Source organism: Colletotrichum chrysophilum (assembly GCF_026319265.1).
Source record: "Colletotrichum chrysophilum strain AFK26 chromosome Unknown scaffold_349, whole genome shotgun sequence".
NCBI classification, from domain to species: Eukaryota; Fungi; Ascomycota; class Sordariomycetes; order Glomerellales; family Glomerellaceae; genus Colletotrichum; species Colletotrichum chrysophilum.
This window is the reverse complement of record NW_026517636.1, coordinates 1-17,236: the sequence shown is the minus strand read 5'-3', so window position 1 is coordinate 17,236 and position 17,236 is coordinate 1. Positions and strand designations below refer to the sequence as shown.

Here is a 17,236-nt window from a genome sequence, read left to right as displayed (position 1 = left end):
CCTAGTGAGGCCGAAAGCTGTATAATAGTGGCAGCGATACCCAGTCGATAGTTGATTAATAAAGTGGTGGTTGTTATGAATGCATCATTTTTGGGTGGCCGGAATGCAGGGGTGGCCGGAAAGTGGGTGCTTTGACTTACCCAGCGAGCCTTAGAAATCTTGTTTTGACTGATCGTAAGCACCTTACGCTATGTGATCGACGATGGGTATCCCAGGTGCTGTCTCGCAGGCCCCTCATCATTCCCCCTCAATTGTGCCATTCACAATCAGCGTCCCCCAAGCATCGATTGATGATCTCCAAACACTTCTCAGAGTCTCCAAGATTGGTGCCAAAACATGGGAGAATACCCAAGAAGCTTTTGGAACAACTCATGTATTGCTCTCCGACGCCAAAGCTGCGTGGATAGACCCCGCCCGCTTCTCATGGCGGTCACACGAAGCGCGCATCAATGCCGTACCCAATTTCCTGTTCAAGTTGCTACTCGCAGATGTTGATTTAAATGGGGAACAGGTCTGCAATATAATGTTCACTTTCTTGCGCTCTTCTCCGATCGCAAAGATGCGGTACCTGTCCTTCTACTGCATGGCTTCCCAGGGAGCGTTTTGGAGTACCTGCCCATTCTTGAGCTTCTGAGAACGAGATACACTTCGAAGACACTACCTTACCACATCGTTGTTCCCTCGCTTCCCGGCTACGGCTTCTCATCGATCTCAGCTTCGAGCGACGTTGCATCGTTTGTGGACAGGGAGTTTGACTTCCAAGATGCCACAAAACTTCTTACTCACCTCATGGTCCACATTGGGTTTGGCAAGGCTTACATTACTATGGGGTTTGGGAAGGCTTACATTACTCATGGAGGTGATGTTGGCAAATTGTTTGCGAGGATCATGGCTCAGGAGCATAATGGCTGCAACCCTTGACACAGTACGGCCTCTCTATACCATATTCCTGGCTCCCTTATCTGCGCATGCAAGACTTATTATTAATGCGTCAAAGACCTGACATAATCTAGTGAATGGCTTATTTGCAACGAAGGAGCCTGCCCCATCCCATATGGACGGCTATTCGGAAGAAGACGACCAGCGCATGATCCATGCTCAGGCCTTTTTCGCAACAGGCTTCAGATATTCCCTCATGCATCAGACTAAGCCTGGAACCATTGGGCTCACGGTGGCATCTAGTCCGCTAGCTTTACTAGCATGGTGAGTATCTCGAGGTACCTTTCCCCAACCATTTCTATGTGGTCGTCCTCGTCTATCCCTTCGGCCCCTGGGTATGAAGATGGCCTTCATACTCCTTGATATCTTTGTCTTTCTCCTTCTCCTTCTTCTTCTTCATTTTCTAGACGAGACTTAAATTGCAAAACAGGATCGGCGAGAAGTTCTGGGACTGGACAGAGATTTCGATGCCACTGGAAACAATTCTCGCCAGCGTAACACTTTACTGGCTTACCGACACATACCCACGCTGCATCTATTCCAACCGGTTCCCCGCCACCATCCCTTTCCCAGAAGACAAGCCCTTTGGCGTGTCGAACTTTCCCCGCGAGCTCGTACCTGCACCAAGAGCTTGGGTCGAGAAGACGTTCCCTAACTTGATCTTTTACAAGGACTACGAGAAGGCACCGCCGCATGTTCTGATCTCTCCCGATTTACGAACAACAAAGGCTGACGCAGTTCTTAGGGCGGACACTTCCCAGCCCTGGAGGACCCAACGGCAATGTTAGCCGGCCTAGAGGAATTCCTTGCCAAGGTCAAATCCATGATCCATGCAGACGGGAAGTAAGTCCGCTTGAGCTGAGCGAAGCTTGATTTTCGCGAGACTCACATAGTTCAGCTGAGCTTCTTGATCAACCTAAGACCGTATCTCAGCCCCATGAACCCGTCACATCTCGGTTAAAGCTTCTTTCGAGGATGACAATAACGTAGAAGCATCGCAACTCGCTTCCAAGCCCTCGTAACGGTCGTATGTGGAGTTATTACGAGCGCCTCTTGTCTTTCGGCCATGTGCTGAGCGTCACACAACACGTGGGACCCACATCTAGAGGGCTTCTATTCTCGCCGACCTCATTTCTAGGGAAGAGGCTGATGCTCTACAATGGCATCTTCTCATAGAGGGGCTGGAATCTTGCGCAACTGTGGCTGATGGTGGATGGCCTGACAGGTGATCTTCATGTATGTCTCATACTTCGTGATACCCTCACGTGGTGTACTACATGCAATGTCTCGGTTGGATTAGGGCTGGCTTGGTGAATGCGGAAAAGGGGTAACGGAGAGGGGCAATTCTTGGCCAGATTGATCTGCGTTGATTTCATCATTAGCCTCACCATGTCTTTGAATTTCTCCATTCCTTCCCCGGCAACTCCGATTGGAAGAACACTCAACTATGAAGTCGCGTGTCCGTTCCTGGTTAATGCTCGAGGGGCTCGCGTGCTACAGATGGGTACCACGGAAACATCGATCCTCCAAGGCATGACTTGCCTATCATCTGCGTTGGCAGGAGCTGATGGACCATTACTTGTTTCTGCCATGTTGCAGAAGCTGAAGGTTGATGCCATTCGAGTATTGTATTGATTGACGGGTAGATGCTGTGACACACCCAGTCGTCGATGTGTCACCTCATCGGTCAATGAATGATTTACAAACACGTGGGTTTGATATTCAGGGGTATCTCAGCCTTTGAGGTGTCAGTTCGAGATAGAGGATTCGTATTCCATTTTGATACTCGGTCAATCATCCTTCAGAGCTTCGCTTCCGTCATGGTGTAGTATAACACTCGACGACGAAACGAACAACATAAGAGCTTGCGTACAGAGCTCAGGAGAATTGTAAACATTTGTCATGCCGAGGGCGCTTGGTGGTCTCTGTGGACCAGTATCGATGCAATCACCCATTCCACTGGTCCCGAGTAATGCAATCAAATGCAGCTTTCCGTTGCGAGATTAGGTCGGCCCCGGCAGAGGCCGTGGCAAAATCTTCCGCGGAAGCGCGGATGCGAGTCTAGCGACGTTTTGGTGGTGCCTGTGTCACATGTCTTTCCTCCTGGGAAGGTTGAAGATGCAAGTCTGCCCGAAGGCCAGAGTGTACAATTCTTTCGGCACCGGAACGTGCAGAGGGCGTGTCTCGGGCGGGCGGGGGCGGCTTCGGCAAGTTTGTTGAACCGCAGAAATACGGGTTCTGCATTGTCCCGTCACCGGAAGAAGGTTGTTCTGCAGGTAAAGTCTGATGATTTTGATGTACAGGGAGTAGGACAAAAAGCCACTCTCGGAGAGGAATATGTCACGGAAGATGCCAGCGTGCCGATGTCGGGTTAATCTCTCGCAACTTTCTAGCTGAGCTGAATACCTGTTGGCGTCTGCATCGTCAGTCTGTCGTCTCCGCCAACAACAGCTTCAGCTTGTGATATTTGGGCCATGATCTGATCTCTCGGCCGCTAGAAACTACTAGCGCAGTACGACAGAAGCCGTCCTTGGAATTGTCGGCAATGCTGGTGCATTATGGTCGGAGGCACAAGCGCCATGCGAAACTCGCAACACGCGTGGTGCCTGGATCATTGTAACTCAAAGGCACATGTGGAACTGTTGGCGCTGGAGAGAACAGCCCTAGAACTTGGGCAGGAGAAAAGACCATCTCAGTAAAACTGTGACACAGTTGGACGAGATTTCTCAAGCCCATCCAAACCTCTGTGAACAAGAGGAGATCACATGCGTATAAAGATCAGCCTGATTCTCGACCAAGTCTGCATGAAAGAACTTTCATCATCAGCACATGCAGTCTCGCAATCAAACGGCCACACACTGAGCTACATCACCGCAAACTACCAGATAGCCTTTCCCCTGCCATCAGAATCACAACAAGAAGCACTCTAACCACTTTGGTATTCTGGAGTTGCCCTATTGACCACCAACAAGACTTAACTTTCCAACCTCAACACATTTTATTCAATCATCACAATGGCGAAGTCTTCGGCCAAGCAATCTTCCTCATCCAAGTCAAAGAGTAAGCATCCCAACTCCGTAGGTCTCAGTGATCCCCATACTCATGTCAAAAAAGGCTCCAGCAGCAAGAGTTCTAAAAGCTCCAGCACCGTCCCGGTCAACCGCTCTTGGCAAGACCCCTCGCTGGATCGTGGTCAACGCTCGGCTCAAAGCTCGAGCGCTAGCTACCCTGTCGGGCGCTGGCTTACCGAGCCGTCTTGGGAAGAGCCGTTCAACAACATTGCGGAAGTACCCGCAGCGGGATCGGCCTCGGCCCATGCAGGTGGACACCAGGGATCGGGTGCGGCTGCAACGTATGCCACGTCCCGCAAGTAGCGATAACGCCAGACGGGTTGATGTACATGATGCTTTTAGACCTTGTCAATTCCCTTGGAATTTTCTTTATTTCATAGAATACTAGACTGCGCGCTTGCAATAGACATTTCTGGGCCCAGAGTTTCATAACTACACACAGTCAAGTGCACAGAACCGCCGACCTCCTCACCATTCCATAAGACAAACCAAGATTAGAACTTGACACCGGCCTCCGCCATCTGCATACCGTACTACAAATTAAGTTAGCTTGTCGGATCTCTCCGTTCTATAAAATGACACACACCTTCTTTAAGCGAATAGCTTGTACAGTAATGAACCCAGTCGTGTCCAGAGGATCGAACGTAGTAAGAGAATCCATCGAAGCATCCTCCTCGGAGTACAGCTTCTCATCCGATGAGCGGCCGAGTACATAGATGCTGCCTTTGTATAGGCGAAGTCGGACTTGGCCGTTGACCCTCTGCTGAGAGTAGTCGAGGCTCGCTGTCATGCGTGTGAGTTCACGACCACCTGCTTTTCAAAATTCCCAGTAAATCAAAACTCACGTTGCAGAAACGCCCTCTCAGGGCTAAAGTAAGCACCCTGATAGATGAGCTCAGACCACTGCTGGCTCATCGCGTTTCGCAAAGAGATGACTCGGCCGTCGAGAACACTGGGAGCAGTAAGCAGATACACACAGATTCAAGTGGTGATGCTTCTTACAGCCCCTCGATGGAGATGTGCGCGAGACGGAGGATGGTCATAGCTGGGGAGTCTGGTTTGTGTCAGAACATACTTTTCATGTACACATGAATACGGTGGTCATACCATAGCATCCACGAGACTTGAGTCCGATAAATCGGTTCTCAACGATGTCCTGCCGCGCTTGTCAGCCCAAGTCTGAAGAACCTCTGAAGTTAATCAAAAACCCACAATACGGCCAACTCCATGTTTCCCGCCGATTCGATTGAGCAGTCCAAAGAGCTCAACAGAATCGGTGGCAGTCTGCTGCGGAGTGACCACTTTCACCGGCGTCCCTTTCTCGAAGTGAATCGTGATATCAAGGGGCGCATCGGGGGCATTCAGAGGGGAGACTGTTTTGGTCCACATGTCCTCTGGAGGCGTCACGTCTGGGTCTTCGAGGACGCCCGCCTATGCTCGTCAGCTATGCTTTTCTTATGGTGCTATTCAGGCGGCTTACCTCGTAGGAGCAATGGGCAAAGTTGTCATCCATGGAGAATGGCTTCGCCTTGGTCGACGAGACGGGAATTCCTGAGGTTTTGTTAGCTTGAAAGAGGGTTATTCCTCAGGTCTTGTAGCAGTACCTTTCTCAGCGGCATAGTCAAGAAGATCGATTCGACCCTGTGAAATGGCCTATCAGCTTGTGACTAATACCTCATGAAACGTGTGGGCATACCTCAAATCGCTTGTAGAACTCAGGCAGGCGCCAAGGAGTAATGCATCGTATCTCGGGATTGATCGTGGCGAATGTCAGCTCAAACCTTACCTGATCATTGCCCTTCCCGGTCTGCCAGCGATTAGTCTCGCTTGCAAGAAGTGATGTGATCGGTCGTACACAGTCATGGGATACGAATTTGCACCCTTCTCGGGCAGCAGCCCTCATCTGGCCTCGAGCAATGACTGGCCGAGCCAAGCTAGTTCCTGTATTTTGTCAGTCAGGGTGACTTTCCCTTTCCTTTTCAAGTTTGACATAAAACCTGCTCACCTAGCAAGTAGAGACTCTCATACACGGCATTCTAGACGGTGTCGTCAGTCAAGACTGAGAAGGTGTCCCAAGGATTTCTCACGCATTGGACAGCTTTCCAGCACAACTCTCTGAAAGACGTTAGCTCGAGCAAAGTTGACGTGGGGACCTGCCTTACTCTACGAATTCCCGCTTCAAGTCATCGACGATCAACTACAACGGCACGATCATCAGTAACGAGTTTTGTCTTCTTCGGTCTACAGCCAAGTGCACCGTGAGTATCCGCACCTTTGTCGCGCCTATCTGCAGAGCTATGTTTTGATTTTTAGTATATGCAAGTATCTCGGGAGTTTTCAAGAACTTTACCTTTCTTCTCAACCGAAGCCCAATCGGATTCCTCCTGTCCGACGTCGGCAATGTAGCAGCTTTTAAGGCGTCAGTGGGAGCCACGCCCTTTGATGGTTCGTAAGGTTACGAACATGACTTCGTAATTCTGTTCCACTAGCCAAGCGAGGATGACTGAAGTATCGAGCTAGCGATTGACATCAGTCTTCACGTTTCTGTACCACGTATGTGCCATTTGGGCGGGTTGTGCTGTCAAATGTGAAGCGGTGTTGCATCGGGAGAGAGGACTTACGCCGCCGGAGTAGCTATTGACGATGTTGTTAGCATGTTGCCATGTCTGTAACGATCTGTATTCTGAAATAAACTTACGCGAGACAAACTTTGCCTTTCGACATTTTGGTGGCCGTTTGCGGAAGGGTTGTAATGTTGTTTGCCGACGAGTCAGGGGATCAGGAAAGACGGGAGGCCCAGAGAAAAGATACACAGGATTTCAACTGAAGGCTACATGTAGCTTGCCATATCCTGAGAAAGTTGAAATGCATCTCTTATAGTTTCCAACTTGACCTGTTCAATTCCTACACAGTCTTATCGGTGAGTCAAAGTACGCCCTTCAACGCGCCCCTGCACGCGGCAGGAACATCCCGACCAAAAACTGGCGATTGAGTCAAATCCTACATCGATTCGGAAAGATCTTGCGTCTACTCCAGATAGCCGGGACATGTGGGCGTGCCCAGAGATGAGGCTCCGCGAACAGGTGACCATTTTCGGTGCCGTTTGACGCGCGTGGTCGTGGTGTCTCGTCTCGGCTTTCCTTCCCAGCACGGGCGCGGCCGGCTCGAGCTTCCTTCCCAGGGTGGAGCAGGCTAGCGACGCAGGGGCACTCGACGACGACGATTGATACCAGGGCACATTGGAACTTTGGTGAAATAGTACAGGATCCTTTTTGTCGAGACATGAAATGGGACACTGCTTTCCCCCTTCTACTTGTGAGTCACTGCAAGCTGCAAGCAGTTTATCCGCACCATCCAAGGTCGTCGGCCCTGCGTTAACTAGCGTCTTCCAGAAAGGTATATATATATTGGTGTCCTCGTCCAACCAGGTGAAGACTTCAGCAGAAAACAATGTCCCACCTGCGTTCAATCGCTATTCGCTTCATACAGAAGACACTATGTGAGACGCAATGATTGTCAAGGAGGGAGCGGCACTGCCCGTTTGATTAAGGCAGACGAATCGGTATGTATCTCACCGGCTTGTCGTCCTTGCTTAGAAAGTGTTGATTTGGCTGGAATAAGCAGTGCAGCAAAAAAAGGCGTCCCATCTGATGGAGAGCTCACATCATCACGCGGGGTATTTCTCAGGCGTCCAGCAACGTATTCCCAGTGTATCTGTGATCATCTTCTAGGAAAGTAAAGAAACAGGGAGTTACATACTGAACTGTTGTGAATATCGCCATATGACTATGGGCGGATGAGACGTAGATAATTAAGATGCAATATTTTCACATTGCCACAAACTTAAATGTCTACAGGACAGTCTATCAGGTAAGGTGCGTCACGATTTTGCTGCAGCGTCCACAGCCAACCCCCGTCGTACCATTCAGAGGCTAAACAACCATCGAATGGTTAAGCAACGGCGAAGTATATATTGATCAGTTATGAGCTGTAGTCTTCTGCTATTCCCCAGAAATGATTTGCGTGTCACCTTCAGGGTCTTCTTAGATTGACTTAAACCTGAAGATCCACTGTATGTCAGTTCTTCCGTAGACTATCAGTCAGGCTTTCCGAAACACTGGTAGTCGGTTGTTGTAATTGGCAGCCCCTTTTCTGCTCTGGCGTTGTTGGTTTCTCGCAGTTTATTGCGCATAAAACGCAAGAAATACACGTCAGAGGACAATAGTCAGAGTCGTGCGATGCCGGCACTCCACCGACAAACGCGAAGAAGCATGTCACAATGGAACGCTGGCTATGAAATGAGTAACTTGGTCATTTTCGGTGTCATCTTCTCCCAGTTCTCGCGGACAGTAGTCGTTCGCACCATAAAAGTCTTTATGCGACTTACGGTCGTGTTTTGTTTCGCAAAATGTCCCCCATTGGAGGCAATCCCTACGAGAATTAGATACGAGACATATAAATTACGATGTCATGCCATGCCTACCGTTCCAAATTATGCTTTCAGACTGATGCTTTTGTTCAAAAGAGTAATTTTGGGACGGTGTCAAGTATAAACTTGCGGATCTTTCAACGAGAAATGGGAGGTTTTCATCGTACCCCTCTTGCTCAGCCCACTTTAGCATCTCTTCATTTCTAGTTTATCTCATCACAATACACGATGGACGGTAACAAAAATCCTGACCACACCACGTAATTCCTTAGCAGTGAGACTGATAACAAAGATTTAGAGACTTCTTGCTGATGTTGTTAGTCTTAGTTGTTGATTGTGAAGAACCAGACGACTAACAATCCATAGATTGCGGCTGGCTGGCTGAGTCCTGAGATGAGTGATTGAAGAAATCGAAAGGTTCTGCAAATGTACTTCATCATCAATTTCCCGTGTACGATGAAGCAAGGTCGCCCTCGCAGGCCGATTGGTTCATCCTTGTTAGCACAGGTTTTTGCTGTCATGGACCTTCACTCATCAGCAACTGTAGGATGCACGTATATATATATATATATATATATCCATATATCCTTCGCAATGTAGAGGTTGTTAATTTGTTTCACTAATGCTATTTTGTTGCACAGTTTGATAATGACGTAGGTCTATGGCTGCTGGACGACAGTAAGCAGCACATGTGTAAGACGGATATGGCGAGTGTCCTGATTCTTTCAAGCTCCTTTCTTACTATGCCGTGTGTGTTCCAAACTAGGAATAAATCAAGAACGACGTAGAAGGGCAGAAAAGCACATCAACAGACATTTGACTTCAATGAAGCCACTTTAGGCTTCAAATAAGACTTCAACTGTCTCTGGACAGTCTTTCCTTAGTCCTTACACACCCTCTTGCGATCCCATCTTTGAATCCTGGAAAATGGAGATGTGATTGTCGAAAACACGAATTCAGATTCTGTACTTAAGAGCTTAAATAGACTAGACACCTTACCCTCCCTTCCCCGTGTATCGGGGACAATGACGTTGTCATCATCTTACCAAATACCGGCCTTCGGTTCGCTATGCTCCGCATGATGCGGCCCCCAACCATTTCTCCGAGTCACGACAGGCGAACACACGTCCAGTTCGAATTAAGTATAAAAGCCTTGTGATAACCAGCCGTAACAGCTGGTCTCCGAGCCAGAGCAAATGCCCCCCACCGGATGCCCTCTGGATGGGTAAAGGCTAAAATGAGACTTTTGCGAAGAAACCCATCCCGGCAAGCAACTTTATTCATCAACACAGTCAGGAGGAACTTGGTCTCGGTCCTGTAAACGGGAGCCGCTGTTCAGTTATTGGCTTGGAATAGTCAACGAGAAATACTGGATGGCAGAGCTCTGTATCTTCCAGTGCAAATGGCAGTGAATGGGACGGGAATCTATCAAGTGCACCGGCTTCCCGAGGCCTTCAAGTTCAGGGTGAGGTGCCTTTGCTTTTTTGATTCCTGTGCCTATAGCTTATTGGGTCGGCATCTGGACTTAGGCTTTTACTCGCTTACAACGAGCCTTCTCGACTGACACCCTCGCGGAACGGTTGATGGCATTACGTATATGAAATAAGAGTTTGATTTTTAGCAGTAGGGTTCAACATAGCTCACAATAGGCGCTCTGGTCGCCTAGAATGTTCTTTATGCTAGCGTTTGTCAGAGTGCACCACACACCTCGTACGGCGTGCCGTCAGTCACAATCAGTGGCGATTATATCTTGAAGTCGGGCACATCGTCTATGGGAGCTTACCTAGTATTCCACCGGAATACTTGAATTTAGACACTAGGGCCACGACATCTGGTAAAATGAATGATTTATCGAACGCTAAGTCAAGCGGATGGGCTGATGTCGGAACTGGACTTTAGCTTTGGAAAACTACGGACACGAAGCAGGAGACTGGATTGTGCTTGTTGGGGCTTCATTGAATTCGACATCCCAGGCTATTTATGGTGGTGGGTTGATTGCTTGATATCAAGCGCCTGCGAAGCAGAGTGGATCGGCTTTGTCCCTTTTGCAGCCTACCTTGCATTCCAAGTCTCCAAGTGTAAAGATCAACCTCGGAAATGAAGGCTTCGTCAACATCCACGAGAATTCGTTGGTAAGTAGATAATGTTTCTCACTTTGGTCCGTGAGATCGTGGGTCAGATGATAATCCCGAGAGACTCGTACAGAGGCAGAGCCAACAGGGTCAATCTCGCATGTTAACGTATCTCGAGGCATTAGTAGGATAGCTTGGCTCTCGTCGTCAAATTGGAAACATTTCAGAGGCGAGGCGAGGTTTGTTGAGCAATGTTTAAGACGCACCCGGCATGGAGGAATTCAACAAAGCGCCGACGACAACATGCCCTTTCAGTTTTGGAGAAAAGCTTAGGATCCCTCAAACCTCCTGTGATTTATGAAAGATGTTGTCTCGGTTAGGGGAATGCCTATGCGGAACACGTGGAGGTGTCGCCGGCGGCCCCGCAAATATCGGCCCCGAGCTCCGTGAAGAGCCCCGGGTTTGCGGCCGATGCAACCAGAGGTCAGTGGGCGGAATAGCAACATTGTCAGCGTCATTCACTGGACACGGTGGTTCGAATTGAACTCTTGCACGTCCCGTTCTCCGTGCCAGTGCGGAGGTTGGTCCCTTCGTCCCAAAATTTGTATGACAAGTGCCAAGCGTCTTGGTCAAACCTTCAGCCAAGCCACGGCTTGGCCACCCAACCAACCAACCTGTGGCTCGTAGTGTTGCTGAAGAGATAGATGGCTGCAGAGGCAGCCAGCTGAGGGAGGATTCAGAGTGGCTGGCGACGCGGTCCTGGCCAGACTGTTCGAGACGGCGGTGCCTGGCGTGGCTCGCCGCCAACGTCTCGAGCAGCGCGGGCCGAAAGCCTTGTGATGCGTCGGCGCCAATTAGCCAAGTCCATTGGTGTCAATGTCTTCTCATTCTCAACTGTGTGTTGCTTGTCCGACCCCACGATATCAAAGAGCAGATTATCTGTCTTGGAGATCGGCTGCATGCGCAGGGCAGGCTCGTATTCCTTGTTGATTCTCTCGGCTATCGAATCCGGATGCACATGGAGGACCGCCGAGCGAAACGGCGCTGCTTGGCGGACTGTTGGCAGCGGACGAGACGTCATGTATTCTGCGGTGCTTCCCCGCGTACCCACGAAGCGGCCAAGAAATCACCGGAGATGGTGGAATGGACCGGGGAATTCGAGATGCCGGTAAATGAAGGTTGTATGCGGGCGGCGGCACAATTGACTGAGAAAGCTGACAATGGAGGCGGGAAGTGCTTTTGGCGAGATTGATAAACAGTTGCATTCGTAAGCTGACCGTGTATTTTTGGAGCGGACTTTCGTGTCCCTGACAGATCGCTCGCCCTGGAGGGAGGGATTTGTTTGTGTTTGGTCCAGATCTCGGGGTTCAAGCTTCTTAGGTAAGCGAGTGAGCGGATGGGTTGGATGGTTCGGCACGACAGGATGAGGTGCGGATATTTCTCCCCCATTCGTCCCGCTCGCCGTTCCTTCGCTGGCTGCGAGTTTGGTGTTGTCAAATGTCAATTGAGTCTGCAGGACGCGTTCATGACTCTTGCCAGGCTGCCCTGTGTCCGCCACCCTGCGGCCAGAAAGTCAAAAGGCATAAGCATAATTGAAGAAATGAGCACGTTCGCACACGCTTTTCGCTGAGGCGCATGACGTCAACAAATCAGAGGCCGCCGTTCGCTCGGACGGGAGCATTGACTGGCAGCGGGATAATAGAGTTCCTGGAGCACAATGATGTGCTGCTTGGTGCCTGTCTGGCCCGAGTCTCTGGGATTTGTTTTTCCAGCACTGAGAAGCACTCAAGCAGTCTGGTCGGGGCCTTCTAGCGCTCCGGCTGGAGTTGGTGGTACAATGTTGATACCACAGTCAGCGATTGATAGCATCCTCCTGTAAGGCCAGGCCGCGAGATCCATCGGTGCAATACTCGATAGTGCCGTCGCGTTTTGTCTTGAGAGACTTGTCTGCCGGTGCCCATTTGTGTCCTTTTCTTAGTGCTTTTCGGTGGGCAGCCCCTTCTCCACGTGGGACCGGGTGACGAGGACCCCCTTTGATGTTTTGCGCCTCAGTTTCAGTAGCGGGAGTTGGAAACGGTGGAGAATGAAGGGGGCTCGATTGCCAGATTGTGCCTTATCGTGTCCGGGACTGAGTGAATGAAGGGGAATAAGAGTGGTCCGGGGACGGGTTCAGCGAGCTCAAAGTGTTTGCAGGTGTTCTGTTCTCCCTTGCTGATCTCTCGCTGCAGGGCACTGAGACAGAGAAACGAGCGTTTGGGAGACACTGAGGCGAGTGCCCGTTTTTTCGCAGTCGTGTTAATTTGTTCTCGACCACGCAGGTCCCTGTCGAAAATCCCCACAATAAATGCTGCAGGAATATTGGAGAAAATATTGGACAGGAAGGGTAAGGCGCGATCCACCTCAGCGCCAGCCACCCCCTGCACCACTTTGACGCTTTCCGTTTTCCGTCTTGCCCGGCTGATGGTTGTCCTGCAGTGGGCGATGGCAATTGCCAGTGACAAACGGAGGAGGGGAAACAGTAGGCTGGTGACAGGCTTTCGTTGGCGTTGGTGGGTGATGATGGGTGGTGTTCTTCTTTTCAGCTGAACGGCGCCTTGTTTTCCACGTGTGGCGTCGCTGTGTGCTCGAAGGCGCCGGGTACCTTTTTCGTTCAGTTTCTCAACACAAAGAAGGCTGGCAGCAAGCCCAGGGGATGATTGACAGTGTTGACAGGACAGCAAGCCATCGCGAGCGCCATACGCTGCGGAAGTGCGTGACGGTGTCTTCAATAGCCAAGCCCGCCATCCCAGGGCCCATCGCCAGCCAAGACTGCGATGGAGAAGAGGCGGCTGGCCTCGTCCCGTCTTGGGGTGTTGTTGTCCAGTGCGCTCGGTCAGACCGGACCAGCCAGTAGAGCAGTAGAAATGTGCATCGTCTGTTGAGCTGGCAGCTGCAAATGCACTCGCACAGGCGCTGTGCTGCACTGCCCAGTTTGTGCACTCTGTTGGCGGCTGCTCTTCGTCGACGAGGGGTACGGTATTGGATGCTCGTATGACGGAAATACGGTTGGTTGGGGGGAGGCAGTGAGAACGCAAAGTTCAGGTGAGGAAGGATTGGCAATTGAAGGCGCCGTGTGAATGATGATTGCCTTTCTCAGGTACCTGAAGATGCGGAAGTCACTGCCTGCTGCAGCTGCCTTCCTTAACATTTCATCCATCCATCGTTCCTTCCCTCACCTCAGTCGAAGAAAACGAAAAAACCAGGCAGGAGGCAGGAGGTACGTACCGTCAGTGTGTCCCGCCTTCCCCAACCCGAGCAGTAAACCTGGCGGGAAGATCCAGCGGTCCTGGCCAAGCGATTGGAGGCGCTAAACTGCATCTGGAACCCCGGACCCGGTACGTACTTCCTCCGGCTGGTGCTATTCGCCAGCCACTTGGTCGAAGCAGGTTCGAACTTCCAGGAACTTCTCAGAGCCCGTCGCTCCCGCAGCGCTTCCCTTGTCTCCCACGCCGCAGCAGCAGCAGCAGACCACCCCCTGTGACCCCCTCTCTTCCTGTTCAATGTCCCTTCCAGTGGCCATCCCTTCCTTCCGGCCTTCCCAGGTGGTGTCCACTGGGTTGCAGTGCCCTGTTGTGTTGTGCTGAAGGGTGTGGATTACGGGTTGCATCTGCTGTTTAGCCGTTTGCTGGCGGCGCTTCTGCACGCCAGGGAAGCCTCGCTGCATCACCTGAATATGTAACTCCTCATATGAAATAATACCAAGAGATACATCCGGTCACCCAACTTCTCCGCAGGGCTCTCCTCCTGGGTCGTACCATCCGATCCATCGGCCCTCTTCGCTGCGTCCCTACCTTACCTGTAGCCTGTAGGCTGTCTGTCTGTCTGTCTGTCTGTCTGTCTGTCTGTCTGTCTTACTCTTTACCGCGATTTCTTGCTTTTTGGTCTTTCGATTCCCATCAATTCAGTCATCACTTTCCCGATTTCCTCGCCGTCCTCCTCTCTTCTTGTCTCCCACCTCTCTCTTCTCCCTCCTCCATCGGCAACCCCGACCACCCTCGAGCACGAAACAGACGTCTTTTGACTCTCCCGATCAATCCGGCGCCCTCCGCCTCTCTACTTTCTCCCCTCCGCACACTCGCTTCGTCACCACTCGAGGAGGACCCAGGAGTAAGGACCGACCGATCGAACCCGCTGCCGACGATACCTCAGACGCTCCAACAGCCTTTCGACATCCACATCCACATCCACATTCTCATCCTCACCACTGTCGACCGCCGTATCCGAGGCTCGATATTCTATCTCTCGTCCTCGACAATTTCTTTTCCAAACAGCTCCTCCCCGACGAGGTCTACCAAGGATCAATATCGCCCAGTGCGCTTTGGGGGTCCGCCTGACACGAGAATTTCGCTTCCCTCACAATCCCACCCTCCCGAAGACCGAGCCGAACATCCACCCCTGGTGACATATAACCGCCCTCTCGAAATCACCGCGTCTCAGAAATCCTGACCTCGAAGTCGACCAAAAACACAACTCGCGACGTGCATCCATACATACGTACGCTCGATTTCGCCTCCCGGAACGACGAAACTGGCCCTCTTTCGCAGTCTGCATCGACCGAGCAAAAAGCAACGCTTTGAAGCAATCTGCGTGGCAGAAAGCTGGGACGGCAGCTGGACCTTGCTCGACCTCCCGACGACTTCGGACGAAAACATTACGACGCACTCCATCCGCCAATACAACAGTAAAGCTTTTTGAAAGCATCTCGGCCGAACACATACCACATCACTACCGACCAACGCCTCCACGACTCGATCACATTCCAAACACGCCCAATAACCTGGGCTTGACCTGCTGGCTTGTGGCTCATTTCTCGCCTCGTGCCAATCGCTGCGTATTCTGGTCGACCGCAATTAGGAGGAAATATTTCACTCTATTGCTTCCATTGTCTCCGCATTCCAGTGCCTTGTTTGGCTCTTTGGTGAACACCTACGACTAAATCCTTCCTTCGAAACCTCCTTCTCTTTTCAATCTCGACATCTGCAACATCGACTCAACGCCTCCTCACTGTCGCCAAAATGTGTAAGTTTCACCTGTCAGCATCCTGTCATTGATGGATCTTAACACCATGCAGCTTCTCCTACGACAACGTTGATGCCCTTTGCGCAGCTGCCAGCTTGTGCAACACAATGTGGTGTCATGTACGATGCCAACGGCGCTTGCGTCCCTCCTGCTGCCGCGCAGGCCGATGAGACGACCTACGAGAAATGCTTCTGCAGTTACAGTGCTCTGCAGCCCTGGAAGACCGCCGCCACCGGCGTGTGTGACTACGCCGGGTGCGATGCCGCTGGCTTCAGCAGCATTCAAGGGTGGTTCACATCCCTGTGCAACGCCGTCGATGGCAATGCTGTTGCAACAACATCTGGAGCTTCTTCCACGGCTACCAGCGGTTCATCAAAAGGCTCAAGCAACAGCGGCAATGGTGGAGACTGGTAAGCTTGCTGTGTTGTCACGACTTGTCCGATTGCTAATGCCTCGTAGGCTCTCCAACCACTGGAGATGGGTCGTCATGCTTGTCATCCTCGTCGTTGCCATCGCCGGCATCTGGATCGGTGCTTGCATCTGGCGCCGCCGCTACCTCAGGAGGAAGGATCGCATGTACGAGCTTGGCAAGCACGCTCACAAGGGCCCCAGCGGTATTATCGCTGGCTCCGGCGTCGACGTCAACCATGCCGGTCTCGCCCAAGGACCCGGCTCATTTATGCCTGGACCTGCTCCTGCCGCTTATGAGGAGAAGCCACCCAAGGAGAAGAAGAAGTGGGTTGTCAACGAGCGGACGTAAACGACCCGCAGGATACGTGTAGCAATACTCTTCAACACTATCCCTCAACGGCTTACGAGACGGCGTTTCTATCTTTTACGGCATTTGGTGTCTGGATATCCATTCACGTTGTTCTTGGGCAAGACTCGTGCTTTCTTTTTTGCTCATTATAGGCGTACGGCAGGAAATAGGAGGGTCTGTTTGTTTTGTTGGTAACAAATCATTGGTGGTCCATGTCCCTCTCACCACGCGGGTTTCACGGGGACGTCGTTGGACATTTGCAGGGGAAAACCGGCACCCAAAATCCACGTCACAGGAGCGGCCCGAGTCCACCACCTTTGGTATGCGGGTTTAGACTACGGCCGGACAGTGGTCTTGAGGCCAGTTCGGCATCCAAAAATGATAATTTTTATACCTCTTCATCGGCATTGGACACGTCCACCTGACAGTTTGCATTGTTTTGTTTAATGATTCGTGCACCTCACTGACTCGATAAAGCATTGTTTGCTGTTGCATGCGTCATTTTATTTTTCCTCTTTTCCACCTCTGCAGACCGGGGCCGGCTTGCGGCGGGGGAGCCTCCCGACCGTCCGAGCGGGCCGATCAAACTGATCAAACGGATTGTCGCAGTGGGTTCGCGACAACCCTGTGCTCTTCCTTTGACACCTGCAGCGTCGTAGCAGGGAGCTTTGTTGCAGTGTGGATTCGGGGGCCTGGACCCTTTTTTGCCATTTTTTTTTTTCTGTGGTGTCTGGGATCGTGTCGGGCTGGGGGGTTGTGAGGCAGGTTTGTCGGAGCTGACGACGGCCTCACGTAGTCAATTGGGGAGCTTCAGGCGTGTTTGGTTGGTGTATTCTTCTGTGCTTGGACTCGGGGCTTTTTGCGTCCGATTACGGTTCAATATGTTCCGTGAGTTACTTGGTGGGTT

General features: G+C 51.3%; 2 protein-coding genes across 2 annotated transcripts; one reads left to right on the top strand and one right to left on the bottom strand.

Annotated features, from left to right (window-relative positions):
• Positions 1–4,504: 4,504 nt before the first annotated feature.
• COL26b_014364 (uncharacterized protein) lies at positions 4,505–5,053 on the bottom strand (the record flags this gene model as incomplete). Its single annotated transcript, XM_053186936.1, has 4 exons — positions 4,505–4,543; positions 4,597–4,793; positions 4,856–4,962; positions 5,013–5,053. The coding sequence occupies 4 exons, from the start codon at positions 5,051–5,053 to the stop codon at positions 4,505–4,507; spliced, it is 384 nt and encodes a 127-aa protein (XP_053029120.1).
• A 10,512-nt stretch (positions 5,054–15,565) lies between these two features.
• On the top strand, positions 15,566–16,329 carry COL26b_014363 (uncharacterized protein; the record flags this gene model as incomplete). Its single annotated transcript, XM_053186935.1, has 3 exons — positions 15,566–15,569; positions 15,622–15,979; positions 16,029–16,329. The coding sequence occupies 3 exons, from the start codon at positions 15,566–15,568 to the stop codon at positions 16,327–16,329; spliced, it is 663 nt and encodes a 220-aa protein (XP_053029119.1).
• Between the last annotated feature and the right edge of the window lie 907 nt (positions 16,330–17,236).